The sequence below is a fragment of the Fomitiporia mediterranea genome (genome assembly GCF_000271605.1).
Source record: "Fomitiporia mediterranea MF3/22 unplaced genomic scaffold FOMMEscaffold_12, whole genome shotgun sequence".
NCBI classification, from domain to species: Eukaryota; Fungi; Basidiomycota; class Agaricomycetes; order Hymenochaetales; family Hymenochaetaceae; genus Fomitiporia; species Fomitiporia mediterranea.
Window position 1 is genome coordinate 133,886 of NW_006760397.1, and position 27,648 is coordinate 161,533.

General features: G+C 47.1%; 7 protein-coding genes across 7 annotated transcripts; 3 read left to right on the forward strand and 4 right to left on the reverse strand.

Annotated features, from left to right (window-relative positions):
• Nucleotides 1–678: 678 nt before the first annotated feature.
• On the reverse strand, nt 679–4,549 carry FOMMEDRAFT_160418 (uncharacterized protein; the record flags this gene model as incomplete). Its single annotated transcript, XM_007270163.1, has 11 exons — nt 679–799; nt 891–1,570; nt 1,634–1,759; nt 1,826–1,922; nt 1,991–2,027; nt 2,092–2,191; nt 2,285–2,450; nt 2,593–3,047; nt 3,111–3,129; nt 3,205–4,013; nt 4,343–4,549. The coding sequence occupies 11 exons, from the start codon at nt 4,547–4,549 to the stop codon at nt 679–681; spliced, it is 2,817 nt and encodes a 938-aa protein (XP_007270225.1).
• A 274-nt stretch (nt 4,550–4,823) lies between these two features.
• FOMMEDRAFT_160419 (uncharacterized protein) lies at nt 4,824–6,716 on the forward strand (the record flags this gene model as incomplete). The annotated part of the gene is made up of 7 exons (XM_007270164.1): nt 4,824–4,832; nt 4,881–5,163; nt 5,434–5,534; nt 5,595–5,655; nt 5,986–6,269; nt 6,325–6,355; nt 6,424–6,716. 7 exons carry the CDS (start codon nt 4,824–4,826, stop codon nt 6,714–6,716), a joined length of 1,062 nt encoding a protein of 353 aa, XP_007270226.1.
• A 735-nt stretch (nt 6,717–7,451) lies between these two features.
• Nucleotides 7,452–8,966, reverse strand: FOMMEDRAFT_160421 (uncharacterized protein; the record flags this gene model as incomplete). The annotated part of the gene is made up of 2 exons (XM_007270165.1): nt 7,452–7,695; nt 7,762–8,966. The coding sequence occupies 2 exons, from the start codon at nt 8,964–8,966 to the stop codon at nt 7,452–7,454; spliced, it is 1,449 nt and encodes a 482-aa protein (XP_007270227.1).
• Nucleotides 8,967–9,100: 134 nt separating this feature from the next.
• FOMMEDRAFT_160422 (uncharacterized protein) lies at nt 9,101–9,460 on the forward strand (the record flags this gene model as incomplete). The annotated part of the gene is made up of 2 exons (XM_007270166.1): nt 9,101–9,295; nt 9,353–9,460. 2 exons carry the CDS (start codon nt 9,101–9,103, stop codon nt 9,458–9,460), a joined length of 303 nt encoding a protein of 100 aa, XP_007270228.1.
• A 509-nt stretch (nt 9,461–9,969) lies between these two features.
• FOMMEDRAFT_160423 (uncharacterized protein) lies at nt 9,970–10,319 on the reverse strand (the record flags this gene model as incomplete). The annotated part of the gene is made up of 2 exons (XM_007270167.1): nt 9,970–10,116; nt 10,230–10,319. 2 exons carry the CDS (start codon nt 10,317–10,319, stop codon nt 9,970–9,972), a joined length of 237 nt encoding a protein of 78 aa, XP_007270229.1.
• Nucleotides 10,320–14,373: 4,054 nt separating this feature from the next.
• Nucleotides 14,374–16,165, reverse strand: FOMMEDRAFT_93897 (family A1 protease; the record flags this gene model as incomplete). Its single annotated transcript, XM_007270156.1, has 11 exons — nt 14,374–14,511; nt 14,569–14,813; nt 14,869–15,019; nt 15,075–15,244; nt 15,310–15,338; nt 15,396–15,468; nt 15,533–15,578; nt 15,630–15,676; nt 15,726–15,733; nt 15,785–15,848; nt 15,910–16,165. 11 exons carry the CDS (start codon nt 16,163–16,165, stop codon nt 14,374–14,376), a joined length of 1,227 nt encoding a protein of 408 aa, XP_007270218.1.
• A 3,537-nt stretch (nt 16,166–19,702) lies between these two features.
• On the forward strand, nt 19,703–27,166 carry FOMMEDRAFT_160426 (uncharacterized protein; the record flags this gene model as incomplete). The annotated part of the gene is made up of 17 exons (XM_007270168.1): nt 19,703–19,707; nt 20,322–20,452; nt 20,507–20,582; nt 20,630–21,564; nt 21,599–21,669; nt 21,707–21,878; nt 21,944–22,003; nt 22,090–22,253; nt 22,318–22,577; nt 22,637–22,931; nt 24,112–24,547; nt 24,602–24,673; nt 24,726–25,602; nt 25,731–26,226; nt 26,624–26,710; nt 26,780–26,856; nt 27,016–27,166. The coding sequence occupies 17 exons, from the start codon at nt 19,703–19,705 to the stop codon at nt 27,164–27,166; spliced, it is 4,365 nt and encodes a 1,454-aa protein (XP_007270230.1).
• Nucleotides 27,167–27,648: the final 482 nt, after the last annotated feature.

The window sequence follows — 27,648 nt, forward strand, 5'->3', positions numbered from 1 at the left end:
GGAGCTCTGATGCAAGAGGGGACCTCATACAATTGGTTGGATTAGTTGTGTTTCCATCAGCAGATACACCTTCAACAGTGTAAGTGCTGGAAGGACGAGGATGAATGCTAACACCAGCATTGTCTATTGAGAGCCACTGTGTATTGATGCATCCGAAAAAATCCGAAAAGATCAACACAAAAAGCTCCTTCAAAAAGTACAGAAAGTAAAGTCAAGTCAAGTTCAAAGAAATTACTCATTATCAGCAAAGGAAGAATCTCTTGTCATACCAAACAACCTCTAAAACACCAAGTCAAACATAAAACAAAAGCCAAAAAGTAAAAGCAACGTTAATTGATGTGTAGCTCAATTTACATTCATTGTACACATAAAAAAAGCGAGTAAAGTAAAAATAGCTTCACCGACCAGCCAAGTCAACTGGGATTACCAGACAACTAACGAAAGAGAGAGCTAAACTGACGATCTAAATAAAGTGATTACAGTTCCTAGCCTAGTCTGACGAACACAACAATCAACAAGTCACAAAGTGCAAAAGCAGAGGAAAGCAAATAGAGGTACAAGTAAATTTGAGATAGAAAGAAAAGAGCAGTTCGTTCGTTCATGCAGTCAATACATTGAGAATTGGAAAACTAGCGTAGTAAAAATCTTTGAATGTCGAAAATGTCTAATCTAACCGAGTTAGGTATGTAACGGCATCTGCTGAGGAATCGGCCCATTATTCAGACCGAGGATGTTTTGTTGTTGGAACGCTGCTGCAGCAGCAGCTCCGCCCGAACGTGCCGTATCAGGCCACATGAACCTACAACACATAGAGGAACCCGCACATGTTAGTATAATCCGAACACTTTTTTTAAAAATCAGAGAATAGAAGGGTGAGGGAAGAAACGCACCCAGGCATCATCATGTCCTCCCAAAAAGCAGGGTTCTTAATTGCATGCATCGTAGCTAACATCTCCTCATCCTGTATCATACCACCATACCCACCTCCTCCAAAGCCCATACCACCCCCAACTCCACCCCAAGTGAACTGCATACCTTCCGAGCTACTGAGTTCCAAAGGACCAGTACCAATAGCATAAGTCGCCTCAGCTTCGTAGATCGGTGTGTCCATCGGCGTACTCGTTATCGATAAGGGTGAGGCTTGGTGCGGTACGAGTTCCGGTACTCCATTGTTATGCGGACCTGGACCTGGACCTGAAGCGAGCGCGCGTTGCGAACCCCCATGTTGCGGGGAAGTTCCACCCTGTCCACCACTACCCACATGGAAAACACCCTGCGTCGTCCCACCACCAAGCATCGTCCCACCAGACGCACCATGTCCATCCGAATCTGGCATCTGTCCACTCGCGTTGTCCGACGGTCGAGTAGGATGTAACCTTCCGCTAGACGGTCCGCCCGGTTGGTGCTTCGCAAGCAACCCAGCGAGGAACCGCGCGTAGAGCTTGGGCGTGTGTCGGTCGTCGATGGAGACTTCGGACGAGGCGAGGACTTGGATGAGTTTACCAATGAGAGCGAAGATCTGGTTTGTCTGTTCGTGGGTGACAAAGTTGGAGAACTCGGGACGGAGGAGCTGTGCGCGAATATACGATGATGAGACTTCATGCCACCGTTTTATTGGAGCCGTCGTACGTACCTTTAGCAAGAACGCAGATGCAAATGACGCGAAGACAAAATGCCCATCTGGCGCATAGCGGAAGTACCCACTCGGCGCCAGCACGTCGATCACGCACTTGATCACGTTCGACGCAGACTCCATGCACTACAGAACAAATATTCACCGTCAGACACACAGCAAACTAAAATCAAACACTAAATAGTCGCTTACCTTGTTAAAGAACAACTCATCCCCAGCCTGGAACCCACGTTTAAACGCCTGTTGGAACCCAAACGAGAACATCACGAGTCGCGAGTAATTCGTCAAGCTGACACCGTATCCAAGTCAGTCCTTCTTTCTCCATCAAAAACCCTACCAGTCGAAGGCGATACTCACAAGGGTAAGAGTGTACACCGGAACTTGCACGCTTTGTCTAAGAACGAAAAAAAAACGATGAGTGTTCACATTTCGCAACGCGATCGCACTGCTTGACTGACCTTCTGGATCCGAATCGTCCTTAAACCTCTGATCCCACTCCTTATAATACTCTTCCAGGATCGCATCATGCTTAAGCGTGATCTCCCTAAAATCGCAATTCTAAAAAGAGAGAAAAACGAACACATCGAAATTCGTCAATACACCCGTCTACCCTCCTAGATGCGAAAAAAAAGGAAAGGGGGAAAAGCGCACCTGGTTCAACCCACTCGGCGAATCCCGATCCGAATAAATCTCCTCATGAAACTTGGCAACAATCCTCAAAAGCGAGCTATACGCACACAAATGCACGTCATACGGGTGGTTATACTTCGATCGCTTATACCAGTCCTTCGAGTTCCGAATGATACTGAGTTGTTTGCTGAGTATCAGTATGAGTTTTCCCATTCCCTTTTTATACGGATACCAAACAAAAAAGAGAGAAGGGGAGGAGTGAAGATGGAAGGCGGGCAGGGGAGAGAGGAGGGAGAGGGAAGGTGAGGAAGGAAAGAAAGCAGACGTACAAATCTTCCTTAATAGTCGACGGCTTCCCAAACTGCGTCGCAGTCGACCGATCAAGATTAAAACAAATCATCCACACCCTCGTCCGATTCAATATCTCCCTCTCATGCAACTCACTCGTAGCCTTCGTCGCACTCGCCTGATACAAATTCAAATCCGTCGCAAGCCGGATCGCTAACCCGATATACAGCCAACTCCGGTCCTCTTCCCATCGTCGAGCGGGTACGGCGTAGACAGCCATGAGGATGTAAGCCTGGCACAGCTCAACGGATTTCCATCCGTCGATTAACGCTGTGGCTGCTGCGTGTTTGGCGAAGTGCATCGCGATTGCGTAGATCTCGGCTTTCTCGCGGTAGTATCGGGAGGAGATTGCGCAGACTACCGTGAAGAGGAACGGACAGCGGGCAAAGGTTGAGGCGGGCGTGTGGAGTTGGGGATCCAGTAGAGAAAGGAAGGGCTAGTAGGACAGATTTTAACATTAGTTACTCTAAAGTGAAGACAGCTCGTCAGGTAGACTCACGTTGACCTTCTCGTAGAAGCTACACAAAAACACGAATAATAATAATAATAATCAGGAACCAAGTTAACGAAAAAACAAAGAACGATCAACTCACATCTCAAACAACTTCTCCACATCCTCCGCATTGACCAACCCATGTACAAGTATCTCTGGCGGACTATGCCTCTCAATCAACATCTTTCGCACATGTAAATCACTCGCCGGTCCAGGAAGGAAATACGTCTCGTTCGCAACTCCGACATTCGTGTCATCGTCTCCATCACTCTCAAGATCCTTGGCACTACCAATCGTACTTCCGCCACCGTTGTTACTGTTGTTATTGTTGTTGACAGGAGTGGAGACGTTGGCGTTTGAAGGGTTCCCGCTATTCGAGTGTTCAGAACGCGTACGTGATCGTTCCTTCGCCCGTCCAGCATGATTCGAAAGTGACAAGTTTGCAAGAAGTCCAATAGGGACTGCATCGTCCGGTAGCGAGTCGTTCTGCTTCAACGTCTCAGACACCTCGGGAGTCTCCGTCTTCAACCCACCCGGCGGAGGCGCAAGGTGTCCATCACTCCCATCAACAGAAACAACACCATCAACACCTTGCTGCACTTGCACTTGCTGTTGCTGTTGCTGCTGCTGCTGCATCACTGAATCCTGTCCCTGCAAGTCCAGGTCCTCCTCACTATCACTCACACCCATATCCTCCACACCATCCCCACCAGCGTTCCTTCTCCTCGCATGCCGCTCAAGCGCACGTGCATGTCTTCCACCCGTCCCTGCACCAGCCTGATTCTGCGCGCTCTGCTGAAGGCGCTCAAGCCATTGGATCACATTCCGCGATCCGTGTGCGTCGGACGGTGAAGATGCCATCCGATACGCTGCGATAGAGAGTGGTGTAGCCATATAGGGATTATGCAACTAGAATAGCAGAACAACAAAGATTAGTATTGCAGCCCTTGATAGATAATATATCAAAGATAGACGGCGGTGAAGAAGAAACTTCAAGAATCAAAGGCCTATCGCCCGAAAAGGCTATTACCCAAATAAAGTAAAAGAGTAAAGTAAAATCAAGGTTAAAGGCGGAACGAAGAGCCACCCCCTCGACACCGGTGTCTAGAAAGAACACTAGCGCCTCTTGGCATCTCAGATGGCAATATCACCCCGAGGGTCCGAGGGTCAGAGCGCCAAACCAAAAATCAAAAGAAAAATAATAACATGAGATGAAAGTCAACTGAGACGAGACTCACCTGCTTGAGTAACGACTCAATGATCGAGTCCTTCTGCCTAATCTGCGCAAGCAGATACTCGCGCTTACTATTTTCATCAACAGGAATAACATCCGAAGTGTCGTAAGAGTCGCGTTCGGCGTTAACGTTGTTAACGGCGTCAAGAGAGGAAGGAATAGCACGAGGTGTACGGTCGCCATTAAGGATTGACCCCGAGGTAGACACCATCGTCAACAAAACGAGGAACAAGGAACAACGACAATCCCGAAGACAGAACGAGCGGGAAGGGTCGAAGAGGGATTAAGGTGAGGAAGGAGAGAGGATGTTATGGATGTTAAGAATGTTAACAACCCGACGAAAAACACCCGAAGGAAGGTAAGCCAGTTTTATAAAGACAGCAAACCCCGTTATCCCGTATATCCCCAAAGTCCACCGGAGGACAAAGAGTTGCGGAGTGTCCGTGCGTATGTATGTATACGTGCACACACACGAAGAACACACGATGCGCCAAGTACGTGTAGAATGTTAAAAAAGTAATGTTCAAGTTTTCACAGGACAGGTATTCGGAGGATTCCGATTAACCCGTCGAGTCCAAGCGCAGGGAGTAACAAAGAAGCGGAAGTTTAGTGGTGGAGAGAAAGAAGTCACCGACGTAGCAGGAAGACAAGCGTTTGGGGCGTGTACCAAGGAACAAGGGAGGAGCGGAAGGAAGCGGAGCGAACGGTGTCAAGTCAATGAATCCAATGAACCGGTGAAGCGTGTACAACGCAATGCACGGTGCACACCAATCCGATGGACAGTACCAGGCCGAAGAAAGAAAGGCACGGAGGATGGGGGAAAATGTATGGTGAGCGCAAGACACGGGCCGAACGAAGCGAGGTAAGTATGGAGAAGAGACGAGGTGAAGCGAACAACACCGGATACGAGATGAGGCGAGCGCGTGAAGGGACACGACGGGACGTAGATGGACAGACAGCAGTCCAGAAGAGACACAGACACAAAGGCACAAGACACAAAGGACATCCCAAAGTCCCGCCCGAGGAGAGAGACACATTTAACATAACCCACCACGCACAGACCCATTAACGCAAGTATACGAAACCAGGTATAAGTCCCACCCGGTGAAGTATTACAAGCGGAGGGCGTAGTCGAATCGAATTTAGATTGGAACGCACAAACGAATGCACGAGGAGGGCCGAGGGCCAGGAATAACGTGAGCGTCGATACATACCACGTCACGGGCGTCCAGTCGGGGGCATAGAAGCCGGCACAGGTGAGAGGGCCAGAATTACGGAGTATTCAGTTGAGCGGGAATGCGGGAATAGGCGATGTAGGTACGGAGCGAAAGGAAGGGAGAAGTCGCCCAAATCGTCCAAGGATCCCAAATTCGTCGACGAGGAAATAATTTACATGTAAAAAAGAAAAAAGAAAAGGCAAATAGCAGTTAGCAATCCAATATCCAATATCCTGATACACCAAAAAGGAAACTCGGAATGGGATAATCGCGGGGGTCGGTTCAATATGAAAAATATATGAAATCGAGATACAGAATAGAAGAAAATTGGAATTTGGGATAGAAGAAAGCAAAATGATGAAGGGAAGGGGAAAAGGTTGAAGGTAAAAAGGACAAATAGAAAGGGAGGAGATTACTGACTTTGGCGCAGACCGCGGCTTCCGACCTTCAACAACACACGCATGTCCACCAGACTTGCATCGCTTGCATACATTATCGCCCTGCGGGAACTCACACTTCATCTGTTGTCCCCCGCATTCGTGTTCCCCATCAGAACATGAAGGACCGTTATCAGCAGAGAGAAGAATAGAGTCGGTGGAGGAAGCAGTAGTGTTATTCGCGTCCGAGTTCGAGTTCGAGTTTGCATCCGCGTTCGTATCGGGGTTCGCATACACGTCAGAGTCGAAGTCGAAGTCGAAGTCGTGTTCGGAATCGGTATGCATACGTATACGCGTTCAAGAGGAAGTTGGATGTGCGTGTACGTGTATAGGTGATGCAGGAAGAGCAGAAGAACCAGGAAGGTGCATAAAAGCGTATCCAGAAGTCCGAGATACGGAGCGGCGTCAAGGTTGTGTTGATTGTTGGATAGGACAGGATATTGATATATGCAATATTATATCAAACGGACGACGGTTACCGACACGAAATGCAACGCCACGTCCGTGTCCGGAGTACGTTCAGATCAAAATCCGCGTCGGGGAGGTTAGAAACAGCGGAGAGCGTAGCGCGTGTAACGATGATGCGACATATGCACCCAAGTTAGAGAAGACACCCAAGTCCGGAACCGGATCATTCCCAAACGCAATAGGAGCAATAGCCGAACAGGGACAAGTCCAACACATGCACATGATAGTTCGAAGGAGCATAGTCAGTCGCACATAACGGAATGAACAACCACCGGAAACCGCAGTCAAGTCCAGCAGTCAAACAAGCCAGGCGGTATCATCACGCCGGATCGCAGTGCAGTGCATTCGAATCCCATACGAAGCCAGGACCATACCATACCATAAGATCATGAGGTCATGTGGGACGAGGAACAAAGAAAGGCCAATTCGCAGTGCATAGGATTCGGAGTTGTTAGAGTTGCGGAATGCAGGGTGAGAGTCCGCGCCAAAGCCAAAAAGGAGCCAGTTTGCGACGGAAAAAATTGTAAATAGAAAATTTAGGAACGCAAAATCAAAGTCAGCAATGCACATACAAGGTAAATCCAAGAAACGCACCTTGAGCTTCTTACAATGTGTACATGCGCCAGGCCTGCATCGACATCCATCGATCAAAACAGATCAGAGCGCGCGATACGCACAAGAAAGGCGAAAATTGAGTAGCCCGAAGACCGAAGCGCAGTAGGACAGGAGAAATCAGTTGCCCGAAAAGCAGTGCCCACCCCGCATCCAATGATTCCAATCCAATCCAGATGTCCACGTCGCCAGCAACAATAATTTCATCAGTTATCCGTCCATCCACGCGCATGCGCACGCGCCAAAGATAAGCATATCACGTCGACCGACGACGATACCAGACCAAACCAGACCAGACCATACGAACGAGTGATTTATGTCCGGTATTCCAATAAGCCGAGTCGCGTGTTTTTCGAAAAATGCCGGAGTAAGGACAGCATTACATCATCCGAAGATAGACGCCCATTACCGAAAAGCGAAAAAATAAGCGCCCAGGTAAAGATTTGAGGATTGTCGCCCGTCGATGATGTAGTGTCAGAACCGAGCCGAGTCGATCCAGGACAAGCGAAGTAGCCGCAACCGCGCCATCCGGTACGAACACAACGCGTATCGTCCATAGTTGAGAAAAGAAGTAGTAGTGTTGGTACCAGAAGAAAAGAGAAGAAAACGTAGAAGTCAGCAATCTGCGTACCCAACTCAAAGAACCAAAGAAAAGAAACTCAGGGAGAATGAGAACAAGAAAGACTCACAACCTCGCATTTCCACCACCAACAAGCGCAGCCAACCCAGGTACACCACCAAACCCTCCTCCTCCTCCACCTGAACCAAGCGATCCTGGTCCAAATCCCCCACCCATCCCACTCGACCAAGCCGGGAACGAATTCCTCAAAAGCGCAGGGTTCGGATGCCCGTTATTACTCGTCGGCGTCACACCAATCTCATCGTCAGAATCTACATCGCTATCCGACCCTTCATGAGCAACGCTAGCACGAATTCGCTTTGCAGGTTTACGTTTCGCAGCTGACGTCGATCCTGAACCTGCACCCGTAGTAGATGTCTTTGACTTCGCCCCGCCTTGTGCTTGAGTTGATGATTTTTGTTGTTGTTGAGCGGAAGGTACAGACGTCTGTATCGTCGGTTGAGTCGCACGCATCGTACCGCTCTTTGCAGGCCTCTTCTGACCTGCACCATCTACGTTCGTAGTATTCTTCCACCTATCCATGCGCTGTCCTTGAGCCTGCGGCTGAGCTTGACTCTGAGAGATGTCCGCCGGCATCCCAGCAGCACCCTCCGCAACACCCGCACCCCCACCACCAGATTGCTGTGTCCAAAGCGGTACAGGCGGCGTCCCTGTACCTGTACCCGCCGAACTCGGTGGTGGGAACGAGTCAAACCCTCCTCCAGCAGACGAAGAAGACGGAGGAGGGAAATACATATCGAAGCTATGCTCCGCTGGTATTCCATGCGCCGCATACTGCTGCTGCTGTTGTTGCTGCTGTGAAGCAGCGGCACCTTGATCATAATAAAATGCAGACGTCGTCCCTCCCGCTGGTAAGGAGTGCGTACTCCCCGACGCAGGCGAGACGCTCGTAAAATCATGCTGATGCGGATGTTGTTGATGAAGTGCATGCTGCTGGTGCCCGAACGCCTGATGTTGTTGATGTTGCTGGTGCGTCGGAGGAGCATGTGCGTGCGCCGCAAAAGCGCCAAAACCCACATCAACGCCCATCCCATCTATACCTTCATACCCATACCCTCCACCCGCACTAGTAGGGTCCAAAGCATATTCTCCCTGTCCATATCCAAGTTGTGCATGTGCATGAGCTTGCTGTTGATGTTGTTGGTGATGTTGTTGCTGCTGCATCATGAACTGAGCGTAATCAAGCGTTGCAGGTGGTGGGTGGGACGGTGCGTCAGGGTCGTAAAACGCGGGGTGTGCGCCGATCGCCGGCATTCGCGTCCGGCCTTGACTATTGCTCTGCTGGGGAGTCTTCGTGGTTGGCCGATTGGCACTAGTAGGAGGAGGAAGGTGGGTCGACGAATGCGAGTGAGGATGCGGATGGGCGTCGGAAAGAGTGTGAACGTGAGATGACTCCAACTCCACGTCGACGTCAATCGGATTCGGTTGGCCGCGCCGCTGCTGTTGCTGCTAGTTGTATTTCGTTGTTATTCGTTGTATTTGTCGATGAGAGTGATGAAGTCGGCCAATTTGAGGTTGCGGCGTTCGCGTCGATAACGATGGCGATGCCGATAAGCAGAGCAAGTAGCGTAGCGATCGCAGGTGTGAGTCCGTGACGTTTGTTTAATGTGTCAAACAAACGCGAGATGCCAGGGATGCAGGGTCGACGAGAAGAGAGTAGATGGGAGACGAAATCGCCAAATCGCCAAGTAACCAACAAGCGAGTGGGTCCAATGAGCGATGATGGGCGTCGGATTAAGAACGGGTGAGAGCGCGAGAAAGACAAAATGGTCAGTGGCAATTCAGTTGACGACGAAGGGGAAAACGCTCGGTGGTGGTAGATGTACAGAAAAAAGAGACGCCCGGCGAGGCAAAGTTACAGTTAGATGAACGAAGACAGGCAGGCAAGGCAGGGATGAAGGGACACAGGAAGAGAGAAAAAGAAGGAAGCACGGGCACCACAAGCACGGGACGGGGACGCCTTACATACACCCCCCACCCCCCAAACCAATACAATCCATACCCAAATCAAGTCCCGCCGTCAAAAAGATGATTAAAGAAGGTAAAAAAAGTTTGATTAAGGAAAATACAAGGGTGACGCCCGTGTATCCGTCTTTGCACAACAAGGCTTGCTTAGTTCATGAAGGCTGATGGCGGGCGGTCCAGAAATAGGCAGGAACGAGGCAGGCATAGGGTAGAGATCAGGAGACAGAGAGCATGGGCGCGCGCGTGTGCAGGAAGCATCATCGGTGCGTTTGAATGTCCTAGTGAGTGTATCCTAGGTCTGCCTATTCTCTAAGTCGCCGTCCGTGCTCTCGAGTTCATTCCCATCTGACCCATCCAACGATCCATCGCAACCCAACCAGGGATTCCCTGATATTCCCCGGTCTCCCCGGCGAACGTTCCAGCTCCTCGAGCTCAAGCGCTCCACACAGACAGAAGAGAAGAAGCGCACACGAAACACACATGTAACAAGAACCAAAAAAAAAAGGAAGGGGCAGGAAGGGCGGGAAGGGAGGGGAGAGGACTAGAACTCACCCGAGGCGCGTGATAATTCCCGTCGCGGGTGTAAGAGCTGTTCGACGCGGGAGCAGGGGCAGGGGCGGTAGGAGGTGGAGGACCGGACATATCTGCTGATTGTTCGCGGGTCCTTAGATATGCGATATGTGCTATGCAATATGCGATGTGTGGTGAAGCCGGCCGAAACGATGTGTGATGTTACTGTACAGCGAAGATTTGCAGCAGACGTCAGTACACACGTCGAGTGTCGAACACGTCAATGCTACAGAGAGGACAAGGACATAAAAGATACAGAGTCAGGACAAGAAACGCCGCAGCCGAACGCACCGGCAACAAAAAGAAGAATCTACTCACAGTGAGATAGAGTGAGTTCTGTCTATGTCGAAGTCGGGAAGGAAAGGGTATTCTAAATTCCCAGATTGGCGCAAGATCTGCCACCAGAGCTTAGCGAGAGCAATGTATGTGAGGGTTTATCGTATACACACAAGAGAATTCGAATCGTCCGTCCGGAGAAGTCGTCGTGCAAGTCCCGATGTACAGCAAGAGCAGTGTCTTATGAATCTGACAGACCACGTGAGCTGCCTTATCCTCCACGGCCACGGAATCATTTCGTTCTTTCACCTACCTCGGCGATCTACCCTTCTCCCCGCGTCTCTCTAATATTCCAGATAGATAGACGCTCACGCTCAACTAATTTTCAACAACCGAAACTACCGCGCTGAATGTCTACAGCGACCGACTCGGCAGCTGACGTGAATCTCCCTCCCTCCTCTTCTCCACTCAGTAATTAGTAAACTGCTTACTGCGATACGATCGAGCGATAACGAATCGTCCTCCTTCCTCCTTCTCCGCGCTCGTTAGGCCGGACTATTCTAGTTTGTATAACGTACAGCTTCTGTGATAGATGGCAAGGCCGAAACACAGAAGAAAGTCCTTCCTTTTCTCGTGACTACCCAAGAGAGAAGGTATGGATCAGATGGCGGAACACTACGGATGAAATAATATAACGAATCAGTGCGGGGTTGAATTGGATTCGCAGTTAGGGTGAATGGTAAAAATAGAAAAAGACAGAGATTTTATCTTTTAACTGCGCGGCGAGAAGAGAGTTCGTTCGTTCGCTCCGCTTCCTGAACGTGAAGGATAGGGTCACCCAACCCCATCCACTCATCTTCTTGTCTCGAACACGACTCAGAAACAGAATCGTACAGAAACGGTGAGTGGCGGCGGCGGCGTCCAAGATTAATAATCCAATAATCCAATAATCCAATTCTATCAACCCCCTTAGTTCCCCAAATCCCTTACACCCGCTCAGACTATCACGAGATTGCCTCGACGCGAGCGGTGGCGTTGATTCGATGCAAACAATGAAAAGAATTCAAACTCACCTCCTAATCTCCTTCTTCTCTTTTGCTTAAGAAGAAGAATAACAAGCCTATAAAAACAAGACGTCAGCAAATTGTATGCTGAATCCCTTGAATGTCCCCAGTACGTAGTGTCTTTAAAATAGCATAAATATGATATTATGATATTCTAACTTACCCTAGCAAACAATCTCGCCAGCTGTCAATCTATCGTTCGTTCGTTCGATGCTTCCTTCTGAGCCTCTTAATCCCCTCTCTCTGGATAAACAAAGACTTTCTTCCGAAGAATTGGACTGTCTGTACTATAACACAAGACGTCAGCAATCGCACTAAACAATAAGCAAGAGATGAATTTCGAATGTAATAGTGTCGTTAGTATTTGATGTTGTTGGAACTTCGATACTCTGGTTCGTAGCATCTTAAAAATAACATGTAGAATGAATGATTTTGACTTACCACAGTATTTCGCCGTTCGCCGGCTGTCAAACCTGCAATCTATCGTTCGTGCAATCGTTCTTCTTTTCCCTCTTAATCTCCTCTCTTTCAGTAAACAAGGCAGCGTCCTTCTTTCGATATGAGTTGCCAATACTATAAAACAAGACGTCAGCAACTGTACTAAGCCATTCACGATCATTCATGAATACTGGTAAGGATAATTTCGAATACACCGCCAATGCTACAGCCGTACTGCTCAATGATAATCAATGTCGAGTGACCCGAGCATTCCGAGTTGGTGCGTAGTGTCTTTCTTAAAAATAACGCGAAAGATGTTCTGACTTACCGTAGTATTTCGCCAGCTGTCAATCTATCGTTCGTTTTGCTGCTTCTTCCTCGCCTTTTAAACTCCCCTTGTCAAGCAAGTTCTTTCAGTAGTCACCGGTTGCGTATACTATACTACAAAACAAGACGTCAGTAATTGAGCTAAATTATGCCGAGAGATAATTTCGAATGCACTACCGATGCTAGCACTCGATGTTGAGTTACCGAGCAATAAGCATTCCAACTTGGTGCATACCCTCTATGGATAGCAAATATGATATTATGACTTTGACTTACCCGGCTACTTTTTATTCAGCTGTCAATCTTCAATGCCGGTATCGGGGTATCAATATTTCGTCACGTCTAACTAAGCCTTGTCCTTTCAATCTCCCTTTCGACATCATCAATGATATTATCAGCATCACTATTTAAATATATATCGAAATGTTATCTTCCACTTACCGTGTCTTTAGTTTATCCGCAACCAGCCTTTAATCCCGAAATCGAATACCTCTGCGGCTGACACTTTCCTTCCCTTCCGATCTCTTGACAACGTCCGTTACTGTTGTTAACAACCCTTTATCTTGTCTTCTTGTCTTGCGGTCTGTCCTATCCTTTGTCCTCACTGACGTCTTTCACTCGTAGCTTCAGTAAATGAATCCGGAACAAATAGACGAATTCGCCCCGCTGTCGCCCTGTCGCTTTAAATTAATACTCGTTATGTTATACTGACGAAGAAACTTCAACAGGGACACGTACGGCGAATGTAAGTATTGTATGATACTGAATGAATGAATGTCGATGAAGGACGACTGACGGGTGGATCGACAGTGTCAATCGGTCAAGTGGGATACGATAACTCCTCGGATCTAGGCACTAGTAGTAGTACTGCGGCGAGAGGAATGCGGGGTACGTATAGCGTCTTAGCAGTCTGCTTAAAGTTGATGTCGAGTTGGTACGAAGATGAAGTGAGGCTACAGTGCCTCCAAAAGCTTCAGTCTGGAGTATTTGAGTGATTTTGAATCTCTCTTGTTGTTTACGATCCCGACGCACCCCGACGTCGTCCGACTCATGTTTTGCTTTCTCTAACTTTCTAGCATCGCCTCCGTCTCCCCATCTCCTCACACCTGAGTAAGGCGGATGTATGCATAAAGCATTATTACAACTACGCCTTCTCTACTCCCCATGTTGTACAACTAGATGGTTTTTAGTCCTGGCCGACCCTCGGTGAGGGATCGGTCTGATAATGTAACCGACGGTTAGCTCCACGTCATTAACCTCGCTCCGACAACTAATAATGCACAAAGGTGATAAACCACTGGAGTAGCACAGGAAATTTAAGGGACGCAGTTTGGAGCCCAGGTACGCGAAGGCACAGAGGCTGCACAGCTTGAGGACGTCTGTACGATTTTTACGGTTTTTGGAGCAATATAGTCAATTTTCTACAAGAATTAGTATTCGCCGAGATCCCTTATCTGTAGAATCTCGGGGTCACGAAATCTACCCCTACCATGATGCAATGTTATTGACGTTAATCGGTCCAATCTCCAAACAACATGTGCAAATACGTAAATGAATTCAAGGTCCTGCATCTAATAATCTATGCTGTGCTTAGCTGTGTGCCACGAGGCGAGGCGATGAGCAAAATCAACTACACTTCCCGCTCAGGTACGAGGAGTTAATTTCAGCCATTTATGGTAAATTTACAACGTAAAGATCTTGTGTAGAGATAAGCTCATCCTCATCTTATCCTGTGTTTGGTGCAGTGGCACAAGACTATGCTTTATCGATAGAACACCTTTGTTATTGTTGTGTTAATTCAGAAGTACTGCCAATATCATATTGCCTTACTGTGTTGGCCGTGTTGTATGCACTGTAAAAATTAAGACTAACAAGTGTGACCGGACAGTATTGATTGAACTATCGAGACTCGATTTGCCAGCTAAAACACAAAGAATACCAAGCATCATAGACAAAAGGTCACGTAAAATCGTCCCTCCTGAAGCAATCCCAAGAAAGTAAAGTAACAATTAACCATAAAATCAGTTCGTTTCATCCATGGTGTGAGCGGTAGCCGCGAAGCCGACTTGGTTGTTAGTGCTGTCAAAGATGGAATAGAAACGTTCCAGGAACGCAAATCCGTTAACAAAGTCAAAGCCTTCGCCGCTATTCGTCCCAAGCTGAAGTAACGTTTCATTAGTAAATATGGTGAATACAAAGATGAGATGGCTACATACATCGCTGACGATCAAGAAGATACCATTTGCCGGACCTCCAATTGCAGTGTTAAGTGCACGAGGCCACAGCTGGGCATTTGGAGTAAACTCAAATGCGGAGCCTCCTATGTTGAAGAAAAGGCTTTGGAGATTCGCGAAGTTCTCAGGGGTAAGACTGAGCAGTCCGACGTTGTTGTCCATAGTAGCACCAGTTAGAGTCGTGTACGTGTTGAATGCATCAGTGGGCAATAAGAAGAGTGTAGTTCCTGTATATCATCAGGTAAATGCCAATTGTAGCATGGGTAATAGATGTATACGTACCTGTGTCGACAATACCAGCCGTAGAAGGAAGGACAACGGTCCCGTCAGAACCGTACGTTATGCTTTGATCGATTCCGAAGAATTCACTAGCAGGAGAAGTCGATGTAATAGGGGTGAAGACAACATCGCTCGTAATCTTGGATGCATCGGCCTAGGAGATGTTGAGTAAGTATATAATCTACAAGGGATAGTGTACGGTGACATACCTGTCCGAAGCTAAGCTCTCCATTGGCGATCTCGAGTGAGTTTGTTGGTGCGAAGAAAACACCAACAACTTTCTCCGGAATTATGCCTTGAGAGAACAGATTGTCGGTGACTGTGGGAACGCTATCAATGCCATCCACTGTGCCCTCAGTGAGATCCGTCGGGCCAATGCCTGAAGTGAAAATAAGTTAGGATAAAGATCAATAGTCTTGTACCTATTATCTAGTCAATACATACCAAGGATACCATCCACGCCATCGAAACCTCTGAAATTGTGAACAAGTTTAACTGGCTTGAAGAGAAACTTTGGAAGTTATACGCACTGGGAGATCAAAGCGTCACCAATGCCTTGGTTTTCGATAACAAGACCTTCCGCGAGCGTCACGGTGTCAGAGACTGAATCCAGATAACAAAATTAGATGCCTATGGTTGTAGAAATGAACTTAATATCGGGACTGACATTCCTCCCCGATAAAGAATCCTGATCCGTATTGAACTGAGACAAGCTTCAAATTGAGTCAGAACGGTCTTTTCATAGAACAAAGACATTCACTTACGTCGCCCGTATCCTGGCTTGTACTCGTTTCCACGAAACGCTTCCCAGCTGCAATTTTATTAGACGAGAATAAAATGCGGAACGGAACTGGGCGGACCTCCGACCCTAAACCGCTATGATTGAGAAATATATTTAATGCAGTTATTGTAGACTTACCAAGTATTCGAGCTTCCTGTATCAATTAGTAAATCGTATGAAGTAGCTGGACTTCCGACCCCGACTAGTGAAATTGTATATTAGAATCAAAATATGACTGTGCAGAGGATTTCCTTTGGACGAACCTGTGGCAACATAAGTGACGGCTTCATTGATGATTGGAAATGCCGATTGTCGCTTCTCTGACTGTCCTATCCGAGCCTTACCCTTTGCACGGCTTTGAGCAGCACGCGCTCTGTCAATCTCGGCGATCGTGTGCCCGGTGATGTTGAGTCTGCCGACGAACGGCACTGTCACCTTTGACTCGCGCACACGGACCAGTGGCGGAGAAGGAACAGCTGCTACGAGTGCGGCAAGGAGCAAGATACTTGAGGCAAACATCGGAGAGAGCTAGGCAATCCCTACCTCCTCATTCATGTGCTTGTAGGGCTTAAATACCGTGCAGCAAAGCTTGTCTTCTTCAGACATGGGACACGAGAAGATAACTGTGAGAGAACCATCGGAATAATCGGTAAGACTTGTGAAGGAAAGAGCCCAGGGGTGAACAGTATCAATCCACTCACAGAACGTCGATCTGATAAAAAGACCAAAACTTGGGAAACTCCATGCCAAACTTCGCGCTGCTGCCGATCTTTACGCGATGTGAATCCCTCGGATAATGCGTTGAAGCAGACAGGCTGACCTTTATAACCTGCGTTCACATTGGCTTGGTAGAGGGCGGAGGGAAACTGGGAGCGCTGCTCGAAGGCGGAAGCAAAAAGCAAGGTTCGCGGGGAAGGATAGCTTCTGAAGAACCATGAGTATAGATAAGGAGAAGCAGCATCTGTATTGCAGAAACGCACCAGATAGAAATTTGTATACACCATCCGAATCACATTCTTTAAGTATGAATGTCCCAACGACATGGCTAATATGAGGCTCGCGTGCTTGATCCCAAGAAAAGGTCTTGTTTCGGAGAAATGCGCTGAAATGGGAGGTATTTGCGTCATTCCAGACAAAGTTCATTTCTCAGGAATACAAACTTTGCCGAAAGTCAGCGACGATATGTGTCAGCCAATTACCAGTCGAAGCACACCACGAGCCTTAGCCACGGTCAGGAAGTCAGTAGAATTTCTCATAGCAAGCTTTCGATGGCAGATGAACCAGTCCCAGGGGTTTTTATTCGCTTCAGGTAGCGAAATTTGCAGGTCATGGGTCTTTGGCGGCAAGTTTGGACATGAAAAATGAGGTTGAGCTTGTATATTAAGGGACGTATCTTTGCAGTAGAAGTTGTGTATGAGCACATCGTAGGTCTAATAAAGACGTTCAGTGAAAATATGACTAATGTTTTGATTACAAATCCTGAAAAGTCAGCCCGCCCGGAGACAGCCGAACTTCGACATATGAAAGAAGTCTTAGCAGTTTAGTACTGACAGATTTTCAATTAATTGATGCCAAGCCGAAAGGACAACGGAAGAAGCTCGGCGTGTAACTCGGACGTTCTTTGGTGCCATTCGGTGACAAACGACGGTTTGGTAGATTTGCTTTCCGGAAAATGTTTGCAGACAATCGATAACATAACAATTGGACTATTTTCGTACGTATGGAATCGTTTCCGAAAACCGAGCCCAAGGACACACAAGACTCCAGATACATATATACTTCTTGATATCTGGTTAAGAGAATTCCATTGCATTCACGGTCCTCGAGGTGAACCTGTAGCTCGTTCCCTCATTTACGCCTAGTTGGCCCGCCTCCTTCAGGTTGAAGAGCATTCGACTTCCTAGGACGCAGAGAAATGATGGGTTTCCGAGGGAGCCTAGAACGCCCGTCCAAAACTGGCTTGTCACTTGTACTTTGAACTGCATTATGTCGACTATGCAGCATGCTATTACGCTACGGCAGTGCTATTAGTTTATCATTCGACAGATTGAGATATTCTTACATAGCGAAATAAGTAAACTGATCGCGAATAACGATCTTGACAAGCTCAAACCCTTTGAATCCGGTAGATATCTTCCAGAATTCTGCAGCTCTATAGAGTGCAAGAACCATCAATAAAATATCATAAAGCATTGGTATTGTCCTGATAAACCATTAGAAATATGTGGTCCAACACAAACTAAGCTCACCAATCAACTATTCCCCAGACCGTTGGTGAGAAATTGAGTTGACCACAAACTGTAGAGCCATTTGCAAGCAACCCAACAACGTCTGTGATCAAGTCAGAGTTTGGGTCAGATCGAGAGAGATATTGATATCTTACAGTCTGCAGTTACGTCAAAATAAATAATCAAACCGAGTTTGAAAATCGCTTCTACAGCGAGAAGAATGTTAAGTATTATAGACAATTACTTGTCTATGACAGAATGAGTTAACAGAAATCGTATAGATATATATCTCAGACCTCTTGAGTATAGTGCAAGCACTCGAATCATTAAAATATCTGTGTCAATCTTATGAAACCGGATCTGTATGAATGTATACCACAAGACACTCACAATCAATGAGTACGATCGTGGCCCAATCTAGATCGACTATGTCAAAATAAGGCACATACAATTAACTGGAGTACATACTAGCAATGTCCTGACTCCATGTAGCAAAATCACCTTATGGTTATGTATGTTAGTGGATAAGAGGCGGAAATGCACTCAATTCTTACATCTATAATTCAAGAGTTAATAGCGTTTGTAGAAGGACGAATAAGCATGCACATACAATGCAAGGTTAATTCCAAACGAGTTTGCTTTGAGAGTTAATTAGGCATGTAAAACAGAGCTATAGCAAGGATTAAAAATAATTACAAATCAGATATACACTGGCCCCGAAAAGGCCAAGATAGCGGTTCTGGATCGGTGACGTTTGTCAATTTCTCTAACACGCGACAGAGAGCAATATGCAATACCTACCACAAAAAATATGACATTGACAGCGCTCCATTGTGTTTTCTATCCATTCGTGTAGGTGAGTGTACTGGATAAAAAATAATATTACGACGGATGAATTACCCAAAAATATTTGACCTATGCAACGCAAGCATTAGATACAGTATAGTAGATAGATATTTTCATTTACCTCTTTATCCATTGTTGTGACTACAAGGCTGTGAACATTTTGGATTGGACAACAAATTTGCATTGTACTCACCAATATCATAGGTCAAAGTAGTCACAACAGCAACTTGAAAGTATTGCTTTGTTACTTGCTCAGAGACCCAAACAGAAGTAAAACTAGCAGCTATAGTTGAAGGTTCAGATCGTACAATGAGGGTCATGGTTCCGTGAGTCTGGCCGTAGAAATGAGGCACCTGAGGATATGGTTAGTCGAATGTAGAAGTCCAGGACTTTATATATTTGTCCTTTATGTGTTTCAAGTCAGTCTATAAACATGTGTTGATGAGGAAACGCTGATCTTGTCCGAGTCGATACAGAGCAACAAATGTTGCTTGAGCACGAACAGCAGAAACGTTGATTAGTTGTGTTCCTATCAAGATATTTGGTCTAGCCTATGATGCATTTACACAATAATCTAAATGAGGGGAACAAGGACATAGTTACTATAGTAAGAAGCCTCCATTTTCTATTGCATTGTGGCAGGAACAATCAAGAGACTTGACAACTAGATGATCTTCAAGGCTAGTCTTGTGATAAGAAGAACATTCTCAGAGCATCTGTGGTCACTCTTCCTGGATACTGTAGCACTGAATCCGTTTGTTTTGTAGATATGTTCTCTAATCATCAGAGTGTCTGATTCATCTTAGCCCGGAAGCGAGATACAATCTCCCTGTACATGATAGATGAATCACAAGAAGATGCACCACAGTAGAGGAAAGATGAGCCGGAACTCGGTGATTTGATATAAAGAATAATAATGTTGTAACACTCCTACACAGTCCTTGATGATTGTTGCCTATACCTATGATCAGCATTCTGCATCATGGTGTTAAAAAGGTTTAGGACAGTGAGGTGAGACGAGTAGTATAAGAAGTTGAGGTCAAATATCGTTACACCTTGAAGCTGTGGGGTGAGAGATGTTCTGAGTCCAAGCCTCAGTGAGACAACTTTCAGATGGATCTAGTCATGTGATCCTTGGGTACAATGCGCCACAAGTGGAAGTTGTAGTTTCTCTACAATAGAATTGTTAGAATTATACTTTTCTACAGAATGATGTAACAGATTTTCAAGAAAATAGAAATTACTAACTTATTTCCAAAAGACTGTTTTTTGCTCTAAATGAACTCATTGTTCTTTTGAAAAAAAAATTCTACATTTCTCGATTCTTGTCTTGCAAAATTTCGCAACCAGCTACAATATTATGACAAATTCCTCCCATATATAGAAATTACGTAATTTTTAATACATAATGTAATTGTCTCAACAGAAAGCAGGCTTAGTAGGCAAGTAAGAAGTACTGATATTATACATACTGTTACAGAACACTATAAATAAGACGTAGATGTATATTCAACAACAAAATTCCTGATAATATTTTTTTTGCCTTGCCCTCTAGCAAATTTCGCCGCTAGGGCCCTTCCTAATTAGTTCAGCACCAACAGTGAACACAGGCACGGTGCCCTTCAACCGAACATCATCAGAGAGGACCAGTCCTCCTCTGCAGGAGCTACGTTCTCTGGCCTACAGACAGCGCAAGCTGCGCAAGTCTCGGAAGCAAACAGTGAAAGAAATGGTAAGCTTCTAATCCTACCCTATATCTTGGTTCCTCATTAAAGTATTTATTCAGTTGAGGCCTTTGAGAGCCGAGAACCACAAGGCTCTGGCCTTTCCACAGAGGAATCACAGAATCCTCGCGAAGGTGAGTTGGACAATGCACGAAAGCGTCACATTGAACTTACATAAGGCCTAGGTGTCCCTTGCCGCCTCCGACCAAGTCGAAGGCCCGAAAGCGACGGGGCCATGGATGGTCTCGTAGGAAAGCTTCGAGGTCGAATCCGAGTAAGAATTCTGAAGGCGGAGCTATTCCCACCAACAAGGAACGCCGAATAGGCGAGGCGGATGCTAAAGGTCATAAGCTCAGGTCAAGAACGCGACAGCGCGTCACTGAACCAGTTGCAAGACCATCTAGCGTCGTTCCTACTGTATCCGAAGGCCTGCCAACTGTAAGAAACATACGGAGTTTGCGATCCCACAACATCGTCATGCCTGCCGCAAATGGTGGAACGACGCGCGACCGGGAGACGAATAGGACTATCCAGACGGCTGTGCCAGGTTGGACGGTGGAAAGGCCGAGAGTCGATGGCACACAGTCCACAGAGCCAGAGTCCACTCCGGTCAAAATCGAGGAGGAGGAGGATCAAATGGATTTCCAGCTTTACTCACCAGGTCCCTCTAATTACTTTTCAGAGGTATCAGTAAATACACCGACGAGCGAGAGCGTGTTCCAGTACGACAGCGACCCGGGGACGCCAGGGTTAATGGCTGAGGGCAACGAGAACCGGCCAGGCGAAAGCAATGCACTACACTCAACACCTGTTCAAACGCTGTGTATGCAGTCCATTGAGAGATTACCCAGAATCGTTACTCCAGGGACAATCCAGCCGTACTGGGCGACTGAGGAAGGCGACGAGGAAGAAGATGAGAACGACGCATCGGAGTCCGTTGTTGTAGTCAACAGAGAAAGATCGATAGCTCCGAGCCCTCCATCTCTTTCTCCTTCGCACCCCGGCGTGCGTGGCTCTCAAAGTCGCACAAGTCAGCTCACTACCCCAATCCTCCTACACAACAAGAGTTCCCCGGAACGACTCCCTCCTCAGCGCGCCATTTACACGACAGAGCATAATGGTACTCACTCGTGCAATTCTGAGGGAATACGCAGCTGTTCAGGCCTCTCGCATCGAAGCAACAAACAGCAATGAGACACCATTAACGCATTCAGGGCGTTCGCGTGTTACCTACCTGGAAACGGTTCCTAATCAATGACCAGACCAAGTGGCGCCGTCTAAAAGATGCCTCTGAAAGCTCCACCAACGTTTCCACCAATGCCTTCAGCACCACCACGGGAAGCGTCGGTGCTTTTCAACCTAACATCACTATAGAGGACCAGTTCTCTAATACCCAAGCCGTGCAGATCGTCAAAACAGAAAGTACAAAAAATAGTAAGTCTCACTCCTCGTTCCACGTCAAGATTCCTCATTAAAATATTTATTCAGCCGGGACCTAGACAGTCATGAGCCACAAGGCTCGGGCATTTCCAGCGAAAGCTCACAAAATCCTTGTAAAGGTGAGTTAGATCACCATACGTAAGTGCAGCATCGAACTGACATAAGGTCTAGACTTTCTAATGCTTCCTGCCCACCCCCTTCCAAGCCGAAGGCTCGCAAGAGACGCGGGCATGGGTAGAGTCGCAGAAAACTGCAAGGACATCTACCCAAGGTTGTGCTGTCCAGATGGGCAGAAAGCACCGAGTCGAGAGCACGAATGGCGAAGAAGACGAGCCTAGGCCAACAAAGGGGCAGCATACCAGTGAAGCTGTTGCGGGTCATCCAACGTCTGTTCTATGTCATTCAGCAACACAATGGATGCAAACAACGTTAGGCAGCTGCGATCACGCAGCACCATCCTTTCGTCCTTCCTGATGATCTTGCAAACTCGGGAAGGGGCGAGAGCAACAGGATAGCGAGGTCGCCATCCCTACACCGTCAATCGGCGATAGAAGATATGCCAGCCATTGGGGTAGACTTCACACTGATAAAAATGGAGGATGAAGAGGAGGATTACCTCTTCGACACACTGCTACCTTGTGATTGGAGCATGCTGATACTGGAAACTGAACCAACAAGTGAGGTTACATTCCTGTATGACAGTCACTGTAGCATACCGGAGCTGATGACTGCACACCTGGTATTCTTATCAGTGTCATAAGAATGCCACGGGTACAGTCGGTGGACGCCCAATCCTTTGATGAATCCCTCATACTTGTTCCTTCGGGAACGATAGAGGAAGTGACACCACTGGACGAGTTGGTGGCCATTGCGGATGAGGACGAGGACGAGGGCGAAATTGATGACAATGTTTCGGGTTCTCTCATCTCTGTCGATAGAGAAAGATTGAGGGCTCCCAGCCCGCCAACCCTTCCTCCATTGCTCCCTGTCTTACGATTCACTATTCTACAATGTGGCGAAGAAGCATACAACCTTTGGGCTAGTATAGTAAGTGAGAGAGAGAGATGAAGGGGGGGGGGGATGGGAATCCCGCTCGCTTTTATATTGAATTGCCACTTGAGTCTCCCAATAATTTCTTTTAATTACTTTGAAGGGATGAAATAAGGACAAACTTTAACTTACTAACTAAAGCCGAATTCAACAACCATCCCCCACATAAATGATTCTAGCAACGTACGTGAGCACACGTAAGTATCTATTATACTTATCACTGTCCAACGCATCACAGTGTAAAAATCAACAGTACGAACTATGAAGAAGTAAGCTGCTCTTGAGCCACCGACAGCGAACTTCTAAATATAGAATGAGTGCAATGACCGTTCGTTGCACTGATCCCGCTTTCCTGCCCAGTTCCACCTTCCATGGGGGTCACTTCTAGCCTGTCGGCGTAAAGTTCTCAGCTAGAAAATGAGCGGAATGAATGAGTCAAAGACAGAGGATGAATCGGGTGTTTCTCATTTTTCAAGGTTATAAAAGGGAATATATTGAGTGCCAAAACGCGTGGCTCAAGCGGTGCGCTTGGACCATGATGTATCCATTCAATGTTGCTGTTAAATTTATGAATTAGAAGTATACAGCTTGAGGGAGGTTATAAAGGGTCCACCACGCTGCTCACAAGCAAGTATTGACAAACTCTTCAATGTAAAACAGAGTTTTTTTTTTCCAAAAAATAAGTCAGCTTACGTGTAGAACCACGATAAATAATTGCTGTACGAGATGCAAGCATCATGACCGCAGGCCATTCAAGTAGTGAAATTCACGGAGAGAGCGGGTTACTTGGGGTCGGATCCACCAACAATATCTCTTGACCAGAAACATGGTAGACTCGACAGTCTCGGCTATGCAAGAACAAGAGTCATGCAGGATCCATCCAATCCCATCTCATCGATCTCGAACCTCTCCCCCCCTCCCCCCCTTCCATCCTTCTCCACAGGGCCGGGGAAAAGCATAAGATAATCCCAGAGAAGAAGTCAAGGAAAATAGAACCAAACCATGAAGGTCAAAAATTACATTGCTTTCCCTTCAATCCGCATCGTCCGTGGCTCGGGCATAACCGCCCTTGAAATTTGGGTGTTAACGAGTCACAAAGGACAATGATGAACAAAACCAGTTAGGTCTGGAGTGATGTGTCTTGATGAGGTAACCCCTATTGTGAGGGCATATAAAGAGCGTGGCCCTCAATTCCAACAAGTCAACTTCCCCTCCGCACCCAACATCAAGAAATCCCCATAACCCATTCCCGTTGTCTAACATATCAAGCATAATGGTTTTCACTCGTAATATGACGAGGCAACTTCCAGCAGCCGAAACGACTAGTATTAATGAAGCCGGTAACAACGATGTATTGTTAGTGCAGCCAAACCGTTCGCCCGTTGCCCATCCCAGAAGCAGCCCCCAGACAACCACCGGAAGGAGTACTGCCGTCTATGACAATGCGGTCGAAGGCTCCGCCGAAGTCCGGACCAATGCCTTTAGCACCGACACGGGGAGCCACGGTGCACTTTCAACGAACATTATCACAGAGGACCAACCCCTCTTGGCAGGAGCTTGGTTCTCTAACCTACAGACTGCGCAAGTCTCCGAAGTAAGAAGTGAAAGAAATGGTAAGCCTCCGACCTCATTCTGCATCACGGTTGCTCATTAAAATATTTATTCAGATAGGCCCCTTGTCAGCCGACAGCCACAAGGCTCTGGCCTTTCCATTGATGAATCACAGAATCCTTGTGAAGGTGAGTTGGACTACCATACAAAATTGTAACGTTGAACTTACATATGGCCTAGATGTCTCTTCCCCGCCTCCGACCAAGCCGAAATCCCGCAAGCAACGCGGCCATCGGTGGTCTCGTAAGAAAGCTTCGAGGTCGAGTCCGAGTAAAAATTCTGAAGACAGCGCTATTCCCACCAGCAAGAAACGCCGAATAGGCGAGGCGGATCATGAACTCGGGGCAGGAAAGCGGCAGCGCATCACTGCAGCAGTTGCAGAACCATCTAGTGTCGTTCCTGCTGTATCCGAAGGCCCGCCAATTGTAAGAAACATACGGAGTTTGCGATCCCGCAACATCATCATACCTGCCGCAAATGGTGGAACGACGCGCCACCAAGAGACGAATAGGGCTATGCAAATAGCCGAACCAGGTCTAACGGTGGAAAAACCAACAGTTAACGACGCACAGTCCACAGAGCCAGAGTCCACTCTGGTCAAAATCGAGGAGGAGGATGAAACGAATTTCCTGTTTTACGCACCAGGTCCCTCTAATTATTTGCCAGAGGCACCAGTGAATACAACGACGAGCCAGAGCGTGTTCCAGTACGATAGCAGCCCAGGCACGCCAGGGTTAACGGCTGAGGACAACGAGAATCGGGGAGGCGAAAGCAATTCACTAGACTCAACACCTGTCATGACGCTGCAGGCGCAGTCCATCGAAAGATCACCCTCAATTGTTACTCTGGGGACAATCGAAGAAGACCAGTCTTACTGGGCGGCTGAGGAAAGCGACGAAGAAGAAGACGAAAACGATACGTCCGAGTCTGTTGTTTACAACAACAGAGAAAGATCGATGGCTCCAAGCCCTCCATCTCTTTCTCCTTCGCATCCCGCCGTGCGTCCCGCGACCCCCCGGCGTGTCGAGGAGCCTCAGAGGGACCTGCATTGGGTACTGTGGCCAGTTTTTCACATTTAGATCTGTCTGCTTATGGAGGTCCCACCTTTCGTTATTCGCCTTCGATCACACTTTAAGGAAAAGAACACAATCCATGGAATGCTCGACACTCTTGGCTATCGAACAGGGTCGCGAGAGTAGAGCCGCTTAGCGGCCGTGATTCTCTTCCTCGTATTCTGGTGCTGAAAGGGCATCCATGTCGTCCATGTGGTTCAGAAATGGCCTATCGCCGGCTGGCCGCTTTCTTCTTGATAGAGAATAACTCTCTGACGCTATCCGAAGTTCAACCAGGTCGTCCGCCTCAACGCAGAGTTGTACAAGCAGCTGTCACCAGAGATATACATCAATACCTCGCCAGCGTCCTCGAAAACACACCAATGCAACAACTATTCCATGGACTACCAAGTTGGGCGTCTGCGCAACATCGTTGGCTTTTGTCCTTTTCTTCCTCGACTCGACACGCACGCGCGTTGACCCCCGCGCTCCACTTTCTCGCTCTCACGACCGCACTAGCTCTTTCCTCATCCTTCCAGTGGCAATTCTTTCCCTCTGTACTCGCGCTTGTATCTGTACTTCGTGTTCCATTCCTTTCTGTTCCGTTTTATTTCCGTTTCGCAGTTCCTGTACGGCCAAAGGCTTCCTATTTCCTGTAACAATAGAAGGGTGAGGTCCACGCATTTGGCTTGCTAATCCTTCGAGAACAGTAAAACCTCCTCATAGACCGAATGATTATAACGGCCTCTAGAGAAGATGATGATAACCAAGAAGATTACGCGCGCGAGAGGAAAATAAATTGTGACTGGGTTGCAGACCCTCGACTCCTGGGACTGTCTCCAAGTAAGAAGACCATAGTGCCAGCGGACCGAGATTCCTACCGAGGACAGCCGACGACAAAGCCTACATTGACCCAGTCCATTCTGGAACAAAGATGAAGAGGCTGGTCGAACATCTCGTGCAAATACCTATTATGCACAGTCAATAAACGTTCCACAGGGATAGAAAACGAGATTCGGTTCACAGATGGACTCGCCTCACTTCAATGCCTCCAGATACTCTGGCGAACGTGAAGATGATTCGCTAGCATTTGAACTGATAGAAATAATTTTAGTGATGATGATATGGGAGTCAGGTTACTGACGTCGCTCACTGGCACGGTGATGCCGCGAAATTGCCTAGGTCTATCGGATAGTGACTCACGGAACCGAGCTTAAGGTCCGACAGGAAGGGGCTGTCCTGTGCAAGATTCAGCGAAAGTACGCAATTAGCTAGCGCTCGTGTTGGACAGTCAAGGACAGAACATTCCTTGAGCGAGGGCTAATTATAAGAACCTAACACAATCGTCCTGCATCCTTCTAAAAATGCTGAAGTAGAACAGGAAAAGAAAATGGACTTACATGTGTTCGGTGTCTCAGAGGTTTCACTAGTGGTCAAGATGAAGGTCGGCGAGAAACATCGCAAGGGCGCTGTCTCAAAGCGTTTTTCATGGCAGTGATATCGATCCATGAAGTTTCGAGCACTTTTCGTGGCGGGTCCAGCCGAAATCGATGGGATTTCTATCGGTGACCATGGTAAGTGCAAAGATAAAATATGTAAACAAAGACAAACGCGCTTACTCCACCCTTCATTCTGTAGTTCACTAAATGGTCAACTGTGCCACCAACCAAATTCTGAGATGATCATTGTTTCGCAGGACGAAACCAAGGTTAAATTTAAGCTTACGCGCTGATGAACTTAACAGTTGTTTCTCACGTGAACATACGTAAGCACATTACCACTCACATACAGGTGGATGTAGAAATTGACGTAGTCAGGTGGAGATCATGTGACGATCGACACTGCCTTATTTAGTTGAAATATGCTGTAATATTGTGTAATATTTCTAAGTAAGGCAGCGTCGATCGTCACAAGACTCTCACCTGACTGTGTCAATTTCTACATCCACACATAGAGCATTTCACAATTCCTTACCTTAAAAAATAACTTACATAATGATAAACATTATTTGAAATTTATTTTCCCATTTTTGACCAGCAAAAATTATAAAC